The 13,324-nt window shown below is 40.6% G+C and overlaps 1 protein-coding gene across 9 annotated transcripts in view; it reads right to left on the minus strand.

Moving 5' to 3' along the window:
• LOC132379017 (protein transport protein Sec24A-like) overlaps positions 1-13,324 on the minus strand; it is a 91,805-nt gene that overhangs the window by 20,212 nt on the left and 58,269 nt on the right. For all 9 annotated transcript variants that reach the window (XM_059946462.1, XM_059946461.1, XM_059946464.1 and 6 more), the window contains 4 exons: positions 9,741-9,899; positions 4,878-5,051; positions 3,414-3,524; positions 188-363 (listed from right to left, as the gene is read on the minus strand). In XM_059946462.1, the coding sequence (XP_059802445.1) occupies positions 188-363; positions 3,414-3,524; positions 4,878-5,051; positions 9,741-9,899 (620 nt within the window). The remainder of the gene's footprint in view (positions 1-187; positions 364-3,413; positions 3,525-4,877; positions 5,052-9,740; positions 9,900-13,324) is intronic.

Below are 13,324 nucleotides of genomic sequence, written 5' to 3' on the forward strand. Positions count from 1 at the left end.
CAGTTTATCTACTTTTGCACATTGGATGCTTTCTGCCTTTGCGTGCAGTTTTCCATTGATTCTACTGTATTTCTCTATTCTACTGTGAATGCCTGTAAGAAAATGAATGTCAAGGTAGTAAAGGGTAACATATACATACTTTGATAATAAATTTACTTTAACTTTTTTAAAAATGATGTCCTCTCACCTGCTTGAGTAGGGCCAGGACGTACAGCGGAAGCTGCAGCAGTGTGTGTGGGATAGGCAGTGTGTTCTGTTGTTGACTGCACAGTGAGGTACGATAGGCAACCAGAACATCAGTGAGAACTTTGATCAACTCGTCTCGAGTATGAGAGAGGGAGAACCTTACAGAACGATCCACGGCTGCAGGAAAACATGGAGAAAGATGTTGTAAAGATGACAAAGTGCAAAACAATTTCTTCTAGCCCTCAGACTCCCTGTAATCTCATTGACGTGCACAGCTTTTATGGTTTTCTGCTGCTATAATAAAAGGTTTAATACTAAAATATCTCTTTACATCTCAGATTTAGGGGCAGCATGGTAAGGTAGTGATTAATGTAACACAATTAGAGCACCAGCAACCCAGTTTAATTCTGCTTCTGTCTGTGAGGAGTTTATATGTTTTCCCTGTGACCCTGTGGGTTTCTTCTAGCTGCCCTGGTTTCTACCCCATTCCAAAGATGGATGGGTTATTTGGTCACATGGGTATAATTGGGCAATGCAAGCTCATTGGGCCAGAATGGCCTGTTACTGTGCTGTATCTCCAAATAAAGAAATAAATAAAGCTCATAATAATATCCTTGAGGTTTTATTTACCTACACTGAGCTATCTCAATAATTCCCCTCTCAGGGATCTTTGCACTTCAATTCCAGTAGCATGTTCAGCCCATGTTTTAAACACTCCAACTTTAACAGCTGTGCTTTCCATGGTAATGTTCAATGACTGGAACTTAAATACATGGACCATGAGTGATGTTGTGATGGGGGGGGGGCATATAGGAGTGAGATAAATCAGCTGGTTGAGTGGTGTTGCAACAACAACCTTGCACTCATCATCGCCAAGGTCAAGGTATTGATCCTCTTCTCAGCAAGGGGAAGAAGGGAGAACACCACCCATCCTCATTGAGGGGTCTGTGGTGGAAAGGGTGAGCAGCTTCGAATTCCTGAGTATCAACATTTCAAAGAATCTATCCCAAGTCCAACACAGTAATGCAACCATGACAAAGGCACACCAATGGCTGTATTTCGTTTGGAGCTTGAGGAAATTTGGAATGTCACAAAAGACAGCAAGATATGGAGGTTCAAGTGTACAGAACTGCAAGATGCTGCAGAGGCTTATAGAATTAACCAGTTCTATCACGAACACAACCCTCCCCACCATCTAAAACATCTTCAAGAGGCAGTGCCTGAAGAAGGCAGTATCCATCACTCAGGACCCTCAGCACTTGGGATAAGCCCTCTTTATGTTCCTACCATCAGGGAGGAGGTACAAGAGCCTGAAGACCCACACACAACAATTTAGGAACGATATTTTCCCCTCTGCCATCAGATTTCTGAACATCTCATGGATGCTACATCATTATTCCTTTCTTACTTTATTTTTGTGATGTACGGATTTTCACGTCTTTGCACTAGAAGGCTGCTGAACAACTGCAGATTTCTTGTCATAATAAAGCTGATTGATGTTCTGGGCTGACCAGGATTCCCATCAAAGCTAGTCCAATTTGCCCGTGTTTGGCCCATATCCCTCTAACCCGGGGGGTCGGCAACCCGCGGCTCTTTTACCTCTGTGCTGTGGCTCCCTGTGGCTTTGGGAAATAATTGGTCAGTATTTAATTAAAATGTATTTTATGTTAGTTTGTTAGTTTTTGAAATGTAATTCTAAATTTGAAGATTATGGTGGTCTTGTACAATCTAAATAAGACGTTGTGGCGACCCATTTCCTGGCACATTGGAACTGGCTCACAATTAGCCAGCATTCAGGCTAAGGGAGATAGCCCACGGGGGTTTGTGAGTACGTGACTTTTGCAGCATCCGCGCCCATGGGGGGGGGGGGCGGGTTGAGGGAGGCTTAAAAGCAAGGCTGTTTAGTTCGAATAAAGCTATCTTTGACTGCAGTTTACTGACTGCGTGTAGCACACTGCTACAACGTGTTTTTATCGCTGGCTGTCCAGAGGGGAGGTGCTGAAATGCTTTGTCGCGTGTCTGGAAGAAGTGAAAACTTTCCTGGGCAGCAAAGGGCTCACCTTTCCTGAGCTGGAACAGCCAGAGTGGCTGGAAAAGCTACACTTCATGGTAGACATGACAGCGCACCTGTACACGCTGAACACAGCTCTTCAGAGGAAAGGACGTACAGCCCTACACATGTTGGAGGATGTTTTGGCATTCGAGCGCAAGTTGACAGTGTTCGCCAGAGATTTACAGAAAGGCACATTGTCTCACTTCCCCAATTTGAGAGAGTTCAAACAAGGTCACGACATGATAAATTCGGAGTATTTACATTCTGCAATCATCGCAATGCAAACATCATTTGGGAAATGCTTCTGTGAGTTCAGAGAGGAAAAAAACACATTATCCTTCCCGGTCACTCCCCTAAGCATCGATCCATCCCTACTGAATACGACTGCATTGTCAGGTGTGAGTCAGCCTGACCAAGTATGATAAATATTTTAATTGCCTATTATTTTACGTATTTCATATTTTTTCATTGTTCAGTGAAATAGTCCTTTTATTTTTCAGGTTGACAGCTGGCTGATGTTATTTTTGGTTTGCTGCTGGCGGCAAATTTAAGTTCGGCGTTTTTCATAAATACAAGAAGGACTCAAATAGACATTGAGTATTTTACTTAAAAGTAACCTTCAACCCAACGTCTTTTTTTCAGAGTTCAAAATGTTTTTGTTGCATGCAGAAATGTAATTTCGTTTTCTCTGCAGGAGTTCATCAATTTCATAAATGCAACACATTATAGTTTGTTTATACATAGCATAAAGGCAAAAAAAACGTTGTATGCAGTGGTATTTCATTTTAAATGTCAAACGGGTTTTGCGGCTCCCAGTGTTTTCTTTTCTGTGGGAAACGGGTCCAAGTGGCTCTTTCAGTGGTAAAGGTTGCTGACCCCTGCTCTAACCCCTTCCTATCCATGTACCTGTCCAAGTGCCTTTCAAATATTGCTAAGGTATGTGCCTCAACCACTTCATTCCTATCTTCTGGGTGAAAAAGTTGCCCCTTGCGTTCCTATGGAATCTCTCCCTTCTCACCTTAAACATATGCTCATTAGTTTGATTCCCCAACCCTGGCCAAATGATGGTGCATATTTACCCTATCAATGACCCTCATAATTTTATACATCTCTGCTAAGATCTCCCCTCATTCTCCCGTACCCATAATTAAGCACATTTAATTTGTTGTCTTACCCATCTTGGAAAGAAAGCCCACAATGACGCCTACATTGGCTCCTGCATAAATCTCCTTTAAGGAGCTAACCACTGGGAGGCAGTAGGTGTAGATTCGAACACGCCTTTCACCTACAAAACAAGGAAGTTCAAAGACAGATTGAAAATTGTCGTTCCACCCAACCTGGACCAAGAAACTATGAAAGAAGCTCGTGGTTGAGCGATGTTGGAATATGGGGAACTAGGGGTTGCTCTACCAAGAACAGTGAAGGTTAAGGTGAGATTTAATAAGCATGTTCCAAATTACAAACATTGTAAGATTAGATTTGATAAAGTAAATAAGGAGAAACTGCTTTCAGTGTCAAAGGATGGGTAACCAAAGGACACAACTTCTGGAATGTATTTACAAACAAGAAGAGCAGAAACACAATGAGATTTTTTTAAAGCAGTGAACTGTCATTATGTGGAATGTGGTGTACAGCCAATTTCAATACTGACGTTTGAAAGATAATTGAAAAGTAGGGAGGAACTCAGTGGGTCGGGCAGCATCCATGGAAGGAAACAAACAATCAATGTTTCAGGTCAAAACCCTTCATCAGGTCTTATCCCAGAAGGAAGATGAGAAATGGGGAAATATCTGTAGGAATAATGGAGAAGGGGCAGAGGGATAGTAAATAGACACTTTGTCAAAAGTATGATGGGATTAGGGGCCTCCTGCATTTTATAATTTTGTAATTCAAAGGTTAACAATAGGTTGACAATTAGATTTTAAAGGAGCAGAATGGAATTCCAAAGGAGAAAAGAAAAAAAAGAGGTGTAACAGAATGTGATTGGTGGGGAGATGATAGAATGGTGGGTCTGGGGTGGGAATTCCATTTAGTGATACGCAAGCTCAGCAACAGTGATTGGAAGCATGGAAAAATAGAAGAGGATAGAGTGAGAAAAAATTCTGTAGAGGTTGATAAACTCAGGGAGGTAGTATTTCAGAGGTCTGAGATCATGAGGCACACGGACACACGAATCAGGTTCTCTGATCTCCGTCCTTGCCCATTTTGGCTTATTAATTATTCCAGACCCAGCAATTGCTTCTTAGCTACTGCCTTCAACAAGGATAAATCCCATGACTGCCAACAGCATGCACATCTCATGAACAAATGTATATTGACTTTAGCTCCAGAGAAAGTTTAATGTTTCCGGTATCTTGTTCATTTTACTGCCCTATGTGAACCTGGGGAGCTTGACATTGGCACCATATTATTAATAGTTATATCCCTTTAATACACGGAAAAGCATCTCTCTTATTATATACGGTCTTTGAGCAGCTCTGAAATACAGATTTAAATTGTGAATGGCTCAGAAAGGGTTACAATCATATTCACATAAGCAAAGGCCAAAAAGCTCCCTTGAGCAATGCTGAATTCCCAACTCACTGGTTTGAAGGGATTTGGACAAAGTTTGGGAAGCACTAAGAAAATTCCATTTTACCTTGGCAGGAAGTGTAGAGAAGAGAGGACTGGAAGATCACGTGAGAACTCTCAGCTGTAGCACCATCTATCATCATTTGAAAGGCAAACTCTGCCTGAGGATGGACACAGGGCAGGTACACCTTCTGCATTGACTGCAGGAAAGAGTTTCCATAGAGAGTGTCCACAATGAGACCTAAAGAGAGAGATGTGAAATGACAATTATCTCTACAACGACAAGTATCATAGAGCAGTTTTAATACATCAAACCATTCCAAAGTGTCTTAGAGGGTGTCTCAGATTTGCCACGTCACCTTGGAGGTATCAGAACAGTTCTCCAAAGACTTAGTCATTGAATTTGACTTCAGGAGCAGGTTAAAAGAGGAAGGAAAGGTAGAGACAAAGAGAAGTTTAGCAAGAAAATTCCAGAATTTTAAATCCTTGGCATTGAAGGCAAAGCTGACAGTAGAAATAACCAAAATCGGAATTGGTTTACAGGGACCTTGGAAGACCTTGGTTGATTTCTTAGGGGGGTGTGGTGAGGGTAAGAAAAGGTATGAAGGAGACGTTTGTGTATTGTATGTAACCCTCTGGTAAGCATCAGGCTGGCTCAGCTCGCTTCTGTAGGGGAAGCAGTCTTTGGCCCTGCCAAACTGGGTAATCAGCTGATTGATGCTGTGTGATGTCCCCACCAAGCCCAGTAACAGACAGTACACCATATGCAATTAAATGATTACACTTTATAGATCCTATTGGAACTATGTACTTAATAGAGATACAATATAAAAGGAAAAGTAAAAGGCGCCAAACTTATCAAAGTCCAAACCACTTCGTGCACAACCATTGGAGCTCAATTAACGAAGTCTTCTGCCCACCATTCGATCCCCTCAGACCTCCTTGACTCGTAGCTCAGGACCACCCGAAGTGATCAACAAAGCACCCCCGGCACGTCTGTCTTCGTCTCCTCTCCTCGCTGAAAACCCTGGTCTCAGACCCCTGCTCAGGGTCCATTCTGTCGCCCAGCTTACAGCATCATGTCCTCTCTCTCTCTCACCCCCTTGCGGTAACTCCTTTCAAAAGCTCCAAAGCAACTCTAGCTTAACAGACCCACAAGAAGAATAACCTCTATTCCAATTGGTTAACAAATAAATACAATTCTCGTTATCAGTAAAAATAACCCAAACAAGCTTCGAGAGAAAACACTCTCTCACCAGTTATCATAACAAAGAAGCATTTTCACTTTTAACAAGACAAAGAAGCCATTTTGATTAACACACACAGTAACGTAAAGAAAGATGAAAACCTCTTACACGTAAAACTGTAGTATTGTCTAACTTAGAATTAATATAGTTCAGCTAACTCAGGGGTTGTAGGGAATGGGACTTGAAAAGAGGGGAGACAGGAGTAGCATATTTTTGGATGATAGTCATAGAAAAATACAGCATAGAAACTAACTCACCACATCCACACTGACCAGTGGACATCAATCCACATTAATCCCATCTTCCAGCACTTGGCCCATAGCCTTTTATGTTGAGGTCATTTCAGTGTTCATCTAAACACTTCTTCAATGCTGTTAGCAACTCTGCTTCCACTGCTCTCTCGGGCAAGTACTTACCAGTCTCGTGGTGAAAAATGTCCCTTCAGATCTCTTCTAAATCTCTTAACCTGTTACCCTAAAGCTATATTTTCTAGTTCTATCTTCTTCTGATAAGCAGGAAAGGATCCTGCAATGTATTCTCTACCCCTTTTCATTTTCTATACCCAAACCACGCCCATTTTCAACCTCCTCTAAACCAGGGTCAACAGATCCAGTCTATGTTCAGAGCTGAACTGTCCTATCCCAGACAACATCCTGGCTAATCTCCTCTGCACCCTCTCCAGGAATTTATCTAGTTCTCTAGAGGGAGATTTGATCTATTTTATAAAGTTGGAGCATAACCCTCCCTCTTCTCTTAAATTCAATGCCATAACTAGTGAAGGCTGGTATCCCTTGTGCTTTCTTAATCACATTATCTATCTCCCTGGCCACGTTCAACAACCCTTAGATGTATACTCCCTCTGTTTCTCAACATTCCCAATGCCCATAGCATTCATGGTGCATGCCTTAGCTTCATTAGTATTCCCAAACTGAATCAACTTTTGAATCAAACTGATTAAACTCCATCTGCCTTTCTCAGCCCATTTCACTATCAATATAACCTTTCAACAACTTCACCAATGTGCCATCTGCAAACTCAGCATCTGCATCAAAATAATTCATATACAATACAAATAGAAAGGGTTTCTGCGTCTATCCCTGTGGAACACCACAACTCACAATCATGAAAAAAACTTCCACCATCATACCTTGTCCAGTGCCCCTCAGACTATGCACTGTTAGATTGATCTCCCACATGGGATCTTGTCAAAGACCTTACTGAAGTTCAAAGTTCAAAGTAAAATTTATTATCAGAGTACATATATGTCATCACATAAAACCCTGAGATTCTTTTTCTGTGGGCATACTTAGCAAATCTATAGAATGGTAACTGTAAACAGGTTCAATGGACAACAAACTGTGCAAATGTACCGTAAATATAAATAAATAGCAATAAATAACAAGTATGAAATAACAAGATAGGGTCCTTCAGTTGAGAGAACACCAGAAGTAGAATGAGTGTAGTTAGCCCCTTTAGTTCAAGAGCCTGATGGTTGAGGGGTAGTAACTGTTTTTGAACCTGGTGGTGCAAGTCTTGAGGTTCCTGTACCTTCTTTGTGATGGCAGCAGCAAGAAAAGAGCATGGCCTGGACAGCGAGGATCTTTGATGATGGATGCTGCTTTTCTACGGCAACATTTCAAGCCGATGTGCTCAATGGTTGGGAATGTTTTACCAGGGATGTACTGGGCAGAATCTACTACCTTTAGTGGGATTTTCCACTTGAAGGCATTGGTGTTCCCACACCAGGTCGTAATGCAGCCATTCAGCACACTTTCCACCACACATCTATAGAAGTTTGCAAAGGGTTTTTGATGACATGCTGAATCTCCTCAGACTCCTGAGGAAGGAGAGCTGCTGACGTGCTTTCTTTGCAATTATATTTATATGATATATAAACTACATCCACCGCACTGCCCTCTTCAACACACTTTGCCAAAAAGTTTAATCAGGTTGGTCAGTCTGGATCTGCTTCTGACAAATTTATATGGCTAACTGATTATTCCCTGGTTTTCTATGTGATCATAATGATGTCCTTCCAATATAGTGGATAGAATGAAGAAAGATAGATGAAGAACACTTCTGGTGTTCTCTCAACCAAAAGACTCTACCTTGTTATTTCATACTCGTTATTTATTGCTATTTATTTATATTTACATTTGCACAGTTTGTTGTCCATTGATCCTGTTTACAGTTACCATTCTATAGATTTGCTAAATATGCCCGCAGAAAAAGAATCTCAGGGTTTTATGTGATGACGTGTATGTACTCTGATAACTGAGTCTACAGATAATAAAAGGTGCGAAGAGAGAATCAGGCCAATATCATGGAGGTGAAAATAAGAAGAATTAATAATGGATATAAGGTATGTAACTCATTATGGAGTCAAATATGATATTAGTTGTAAGCAGTCTGTGTCATTTTAGGTTCCCGTGTAGATTGGGAGCATTTGTTATCTTTGACACCTAGCTTCTATTTGGAGGACATTTCTGCTAATTCAGTTTTGGATGTCAGACAAGCAATAAAAATTAATTTAACAACATTAACTTCATTTGTCACATGTACATCAAAACATATCGTGGAATGCGTCATTTGCATCAAATTAGTTCAGCGCGGATTGCGCTGGACAGTCCGCAAGTGTTGCCATGCTTCTGGTGTCAACATAGCATGCCCTCAATTCACTCACCCCGACCATTCAGTTTTGGAATGTGGGAGGAAAACTGAAGCAACCAGAGAAAACCCATATGGTCACATTGGGACTCGAAGTGTTGCAAAGCATTGCTCTAACCACTAGCTAAAGAGGTAGTGCAGAGTAGGTGAGAAATAAGAGATTCAAAGGTAGAATTTTAAGGACACCAGAGGAATATCATGGACAAAGAGGCGTCACTGCAGCTGATCTTCAGTATGTAATTTGATAGATGAGAAAGGAACCAGGCAGACATCAACAGCAGTTGAAAGTGATAGAGGGTAAAGGAGGGTGGTAGAATCCATTTTTTGAAAGGGGAGAAAACAAAATAATGAGAATCATATAGTTTTGTTTAAAGTTCAAAGTTCAAAGCAAATTTATTATCGAAGTGCATATATGTTACCATCTACCATACATTGTGTGTGTGTATTTTTAAAAACAAATATATATATAAACAAATATATAAAACAAATAAATTGTAGAATCCTTGAAAGTGAGTCCAAAGGTTGTGGAATCATTGCTGAAGTAAGTGAAGTAATCCACATTGGCTCAGGAGCCTGATGGTTGAAGTGTGATAACTATTCTTGAACCTAGTGGTCTGGGACCTAAAGTTCCTTTATCTCTTTCTCGATGGTAGCAAAGAAGGATATGACTTTCTTCTGACAGCACTCCTATAGGAATGTTTGGTCTTTTTAATTGTTTTGTGAGGGGAACCATTTCAACAATCAGAATTCAATGAATAGATTGGCCCCCTTTTAACAAGACAATGAGAAAATCTTACTTAGCATCAATAAATTGTATCTCTACTATTTATGCTCCCAAAGGGAAGGCAATCCAAGAAGAAAGAATGAACATCATTAAGAAGCTTAAATAATGAACTCATCGCCCCCATACAATAGACTGTTACTGCATTTTAATACTGACTGTTTTCTGCTGTAAAACATCTAGATCAAACTCATCTATTCAGTTTGAGTAAGCTCAGGGACACTCATCCACTCACCTTGTGTACATCGAATCTTCAGTGTTCCCGCGTAGCCAAAGGAGCGGGTCAAGTAGCACTGGAATTCTTTGTCAAGTTTTTCTACCATGGCAGGACTGTGGATATGATGGAATGCTGGATAATAATATACATTGCCACATGTGTACCTGGAAAGACAAGCTGTAAAACAAAATTACCTGTGCAGCAAGGATGTTTAATCTTCGGACAGAATTTAACAATCACTTGTACAACCCCTTTCGTTTAACTTAACTCTCCTCCCATGTCAGTCTACCCGCTACATTCACATTTATCCATTTAAATGTACTGTACAAAATTTTTACAGAATAGATCAGTTGATCCTTTGGCAGGAATTTCGTGGATTACAGAGATTTGTTTCTATGCTGTTTTGCTCTGTGATTTTACGACCCTGACAAGCTTGCCACACACACTATCAGGTAATTACTTCTTCCTGTCTCACAGCGACAACCAACTTGCCAAATAGAAATGGCTCAAGTCCACAGAATCCTCTCATCAAATGGTATTGTTAACCACCTCTATCATTTCTGAAGCAGTTCAAGACTACTTTCTTCAAATCCTCAACACAAGAGATTTTTCAGACAATAGAAATCTTGAGCAATGCACACAAAATGCTGGTGGAACTCAGCAAATCAGACAACATCTATGGAGAGGAATAAACAGCTCAGGTTTTGGGCTGAGACCTTTCATCAGGACTTTCTTCATACCTTCCTTTGACCACCTACTTAAGTCATCTACAACTAATCCTCAGGGTCTACTTGCTGGTTAAATGTCAGAATGATGTCTATGTTAACAATTCTCCTTAAAGGCCGGTTATCATTAAGTGAAAGGTGATACTGCTGACAAGAGTCTAATACTGATCTGGAAGCAGCAAAAAGAAATTGATAGCTCCTATCAGACTATAAGACATACATGCAGCAATATGCCATTCAGCCCATCAAGACTGCCTTGTCATGTGATCATGGCTGATTTACTTTCCTTCTCAATCTCATTCTCCTATCTTTACCCCATGACCTTTGATGCCCTTCCTAATCTCCACTTTAAATATACCCAATGACTTTGCCCCTACAGCCATCTGTTGCAATGAATCCACCATCCTTGAGCTGAGGAAATTCCTCTTCATCTCTGTTTTAAAGGGATGTCCTTTGATTTTGAGGGTGTGACCTCTCACCCTGCACTCTCCCACTAATTGAAATATGCTCTCCATGTCCGCTCTCTCTTGGCCTTTCAGTATTTAGTCCATTTCAATATGATCCTCCCCACCATTCTTCTAAACTCTAGTGAGTACATTCCAGAGCCATTAAAAGGGGCTCACATGTGAACCCTTTCATTCCCTGCATCATTGTCCTAAACTTCAGAAAAGATTGAACAGGCTCTTTGCTCCAGAAGAAAAGTAGAGGGCTTTACAATTAATGAACAAGTTTGAATGATATACACACAGCTAAACACACATGGGTTAGTGAGGAGTGGGTGGGAGGTCAGACTAGGAGGTATCTGAAAGCAATACCAAGAAAAATAAATGACAGAGAAATGAAGAGAAGGATCTCATAATGGGGTGAGATGGAAAAAGATTTTGAGATTTTGTATGGCTGTATAGCAAATACAATAGAAACTGTTCAGACATGTGTATTCTAAACTTGATTTATTTATGTCTAATGTATAACCATTCCTGCAAACCGCTCAGTGAAAAGCAAGGAAGGCAGTACACGTGGATTTCACATCGTTTTACTATATTGTTAGGATTGTAAGCAGTTTTTGGCCCCTTGTCTAAGAAAGGATCCACTGGCATTGGAGAGGATGCAGGGGTTGTTCACAAGAATGATTTGGGGAATGAAAAGGTTAATATATGAGGAGCGCTTGATGGCTCTGAGCCTATACTCATTGGAGTTTAGAAGAATGAGGGGCATCTCATTGAAACTTATCAAATATTGAAAGACCTAGTTAGAGTGGACATGGAGGGGATATTTCCTTTAGTAAGGGAGTCTAGGACCAGAAGGCACAGCCTCAAGATACAGGCACATCCCTTCATAACAGAGATGAGGAGGAATTTCTTTAGCCAGTGGGTGGGGAATCTGTGGTACTCACTGCCACAAATGGCTGTGGAGGCCAAGTCACTGGATATATTTAAAGTGGAGGTTAATAGGTTCTTAATTAATAAGGGGGTCAAAGATTATGGGAAGGAGAAAGGGATTGAGAAGGATAATACATCAACCATGATGGAATGGTGGAGCAGACTCGATAGGCCGAATAGCTCAATTGTGCTCCAATGTCTTATGGTCTTATAGGATTGGATGTTTTGACAGAAGGCAGCATTTTTAGAATAAACATTCAGTGGAACCTTGTCTCCAGAGGATTGCAATTACTTTGCTTGTCTTCCTTGCAAATACTTTGAGTGAGTCTGATTCTGATTCATTGTTAGTGCAACACCATTACAGCTCAGAGTGTTCCCGAGTTTGGAGTCCAGTGCAGTCTGTAAGGAGTCCGTACATTTTCCTTGTGAATCGCATGGGTTTCATCATCCCACAGTCCAAAGACGTACAAGTTAGTAGATTAGTTGGTCATTGTAAATTGTCCTGTAATTAGGTTAATGTTAAAAAGGTGGGTTGCTGTGTGGTATGGCTTGTTAGGCCAGAAGGGCCTGATAGTGCTCTATCTCTAAATAAAAATTCATCTTTTTTTTTGTATCAAAAAGATCGGAACTTACATTCTGAATAAGTGCTGACCAACATTATTTTATTATTTGGTAGTATCTTACAGATCTGATTGGGAGCTTGCTCAGGAATACACAGACCACTCTGTTGCATTGGATGGCAGGTTTATTAGGGGAAATAATCTTATAAAACAGGTGGATTATCCGAAGATTGCTATCACCTTGCTGATTCCATGATCACAATTTAAAAGTATTTACAGAAACTTCTCTGTAACCAAATCAAATTCAAGCAATCAAAAAACTGCCTCAGTATAAGAAGCTTCAGATCATGGTACCAACACTAAGTAACTCCTGGAAAGGAATCTTGGAATCGCAGCAAAGTTGGAAACTAATACCTATTCAAGAACAATTAAAGTGCCAAGTTGACCTCAGGACCAAAGCCTGGAGAGTCTGAAATGCTTTCATAAAATGCCTGCGAGATTTTATGAAATAAAATCTCATAGGTCCTTGCTATACAAAGAACAGATTGCTGTCATCCAACTCAAACTATTAAACATATTATAAATACAAGCCCCAAACTTTCAGTCTTGGGGGGGGGGTCAATAATCTCAATACGATAATGCACAGTACCAGCAAGTACTGTAGATCTCAGAGCCCAGTCTACAACTAATTTTCATTCTCATCTCTGAACAAGGAGATTGGATATTCAAGAGATACGAATTAAACCAGGGAAAAATTTACATCCTTTCTGAGGCTGCACTGTTAACGCTGCTTGCTGAAAACTGGCTGCTATCTCTCCTATATTATAAGCTGTGCCCTTCACTGGCAGTAAACCAGACATCCCGAAATCTGAAGGTTTCTATAGAAATGCAAATTTGTCTTAGTGGAAAAGGATCCAGTACTTTGATACTCCTTAGCA

Source organism: Hypanus sabinus, chromosome 21, assembly GCF_030144855.1.
Source record: "Hypanus sabinus isolate sHypSab1 chromosome 21, sHypSab1.hap1, whole genome shotgun sequence".
Classification (NCBI taxonomy): Eukaryota; Metazoa; Chordata; class Chondrichthyes; order Myliobatiformes; family Dasyatidae; genus Hypanus; species Hypanus sabinus.